General features: G+C 34.3%; 1 protein-coding gene across 10 annotated transcripts in view; it reads right to left on the bottom strand.

Annotated features, from left to right (window-relative positions):
• CDKAL1 (CDK5 regulatory subunit associated protein 1 like 1) overlaps positions 1 to 2482 on the bottom strand; it is a 567467-nt gene that overhangs the window by 34063 nt on the left and 530922 nt on the right. For all 10 annotated transcript variants that reach the window (XM_006909233.3, XM_015587298.2, XM_015587300.2 and 7 more), the window contains one exon: positions 643 to 726. In XM_006909233.3, the coding sequence (XP_006909295.1) occupies positions 643 to 726 (84 nt within the window). The remainder of the gene's footprint in view (positions 1 to 642; positions 727 to 2482) is intronic.

Here is a 2482-nt window from a genome sequence, read left to right on the forward strand (position 1 = left end):
GGAAAGAAGGAGAGTAAGTAAGGAGCCCTTTGGGCTGGCCTCAGAGAAAACTCTATCCAAGTGAAGTTGGTTTGATCCTCACACTGCTCTCCAGCCTTGTTCATGCAATATGAGTTAAATCCAAGGAAAAGACTCTTTTCCCTCTGCTCCTGGCATTTTTATCAAGGTGGAAGTTAAAAAAAATTATTAAAACTAAACAGAACTAAAAAAGCCGACCAACCGACCAACAAACCTGTATTAGTGCTGTGACAGTAGGAGGAAATCCCTGCCCTTCCATGCTGATGTCGCCCATGCAGACATCCTTCCTGTCTCTGAACAGGACTTTCCCCTCTACTTTGCCAGGCTGTGGGAATTCTGGCAGTGATAACTGCCTTTTCCAAACTCTCAAAAGCCTAAGACTGGCGCTGTCAAAGATTAATGAGGACTAAAACACACTTATTCCTTTACAGACATTGTTTTGTAGACCAAGCCACAAAAGATAAGCCCCATGTGTGCCTGCCTGGTTTGAGGCTATAAAATAGACTTGCTGAAGCAAGATTCTACAACCCTCCTTCTTTTTCAGTCTCTTTTGCTTAAACTGACTTGCTTTCAGAACTCTTTTTCATTGTGGAGAAAACTTAATAACACAGAAGTGTCTCTTACCTGTTCATAGAATCGATTGTGTGCCACGTAAAACTTGGAATCGAAAGATTCTTCTGTTACTAACACTTGCTGTCTTTCACCAATCTGGGAATAGAAGGAGAGGAAAAAGGAAAGATAAGGACGAACACCACCATAAATGGTAGTAGCCCAAATGGTTCTTGACCAGCAAGTAGTGTCCTCTTGAATTTAAAGTAGATTATAGATTGCTAGTTACCTAATAGCTAATACAAGAATCATGGATTTAAATTTCCTGAAAGACATTATTTTATTAACTATATGAATATAAAGTGAGCATAGTATGAAACCTTATTTTCTTATATAACTATGAAACAAAACTTGATCTTTTATTTCCTCCTTCAACATAAGTAAGATAATTAAGGCTTCCAAGACATACAAAAATCTTCTAAATATCACTTTGTTTTTTTGAAACAAAGTTGCAAAACAAGCCAGAACAAGCTGCTTCTAATCCAAATTCATGAAAATATTTTGGCAATAGGATAGAATAGTAATAAACACTAATTTGAGTTATGAGGGATGTAACACTAAAGAAAGTGCCTCCAAAAACTAGTCATTAAGTCCCTGCACCTAAATATTTCACAAACTGCATGTGATTCTGAAAATACTGACTGATTCACACAGCTATTTATTTATTATATACATTTTCTCTGTCATAGGCAACTGTCTCTTCTTTATTACAGCCATGACCCCAAATTCACTTTTTAAAAGAGAAAGACAGCAAAAAAATAGGACTGTTAATTCGCTTCAGGACCAATCTATGTTCATGATCTAAGCATGCATTTTTTAATAACTAAGAAGTTGAATCAGACAAAAAATTGGTTAAAGAAATGTGGCTATTCTAAAAAATGTTTACCATTTTCAAATTTATTCCACTGTGAAATTATTTATTTTTAAGTATCAATTAATTATTTTTATAAGGCTGTCAAAATGTCTAATGTAGCAACCAGCTGTATTGAATGATTGAACCAAGAATTATTTTTTCCATTGCTACTTGATAAATATAACCCTCCATATTAAAGCACATTGGCAAGATGATTTTTAGAAAGCAATCCCAATTTTCATATGTAGGGATTTGCCACCATATTCAGGCAGTTACCATTTAGGAAACATAAACACAGCTGCACTAAATAGACCACCTAACAATTAAAAAAAAAAAAAAACCTCCCCTCTCCATCATACAATGCCAAAACCTAAATACACCATAATTTACTATTTTTTTTTTTACTATTTCATTCAAAATGTAGCACCCTTAGCCCAAGGTTGTAAGGTTTCTAGGATGAGACTTATCAAAGACTTATTTCATTCCCTGAAAACCAATAAAGTTCCTGCAACATTAATCTCTTTTAAAATCAAGTAGCAACAAAAGAAAGTTCCTTCAACTTCTACTTTGAGCTTTGTTTATTAAAAAAGACTGATGAATTCTTAGTTTCATTGAAGTATATTTTTCTGGAAGAAAACTTAGAATGTTTGCACACATTTCACAGTGTGAGTTGCTTATAACTTAGGATAAGTGTCTGTCAATGGTTCTTAAGGAAATCTGCAATTACACTCTATCTAACATTAAGTTTTCAGGAAATTAATCTAACAACAATATGTGATTGTAGAGCCACTTAAAAAGTATGCTGCTTTTTTCCTCCTGTTAGAATTAATGTGGGCAGTTGTAGTCATCATTTTTGGGCTGTTCTATTTTACCTGGAGATAATAATGATGACAGTAATATATACACAGAGAGTTAGAAAGTCTTGCTATGTTTATACAGTAGAGGGCAGGGCTTTTGATCAACCATCAGAGAACTATTTCTAGGTGAGTATTTATTATTTGT

The sequence above is a fragment of the Pteropus alecto genome, unplaced genomic scaffold, assembly GCF_000325575.1.
Source record: "Pteropus alecto unplaced genomic scaffold, ASM32557v1 scaffold121, whole genome shotgun sequence".
Lineage (NCBI taxonomy): Eukaryota > Metazoa > Chordata > Mammalia > Chiroptera > Pteropodidae > Pteropus > Pteropus alecto.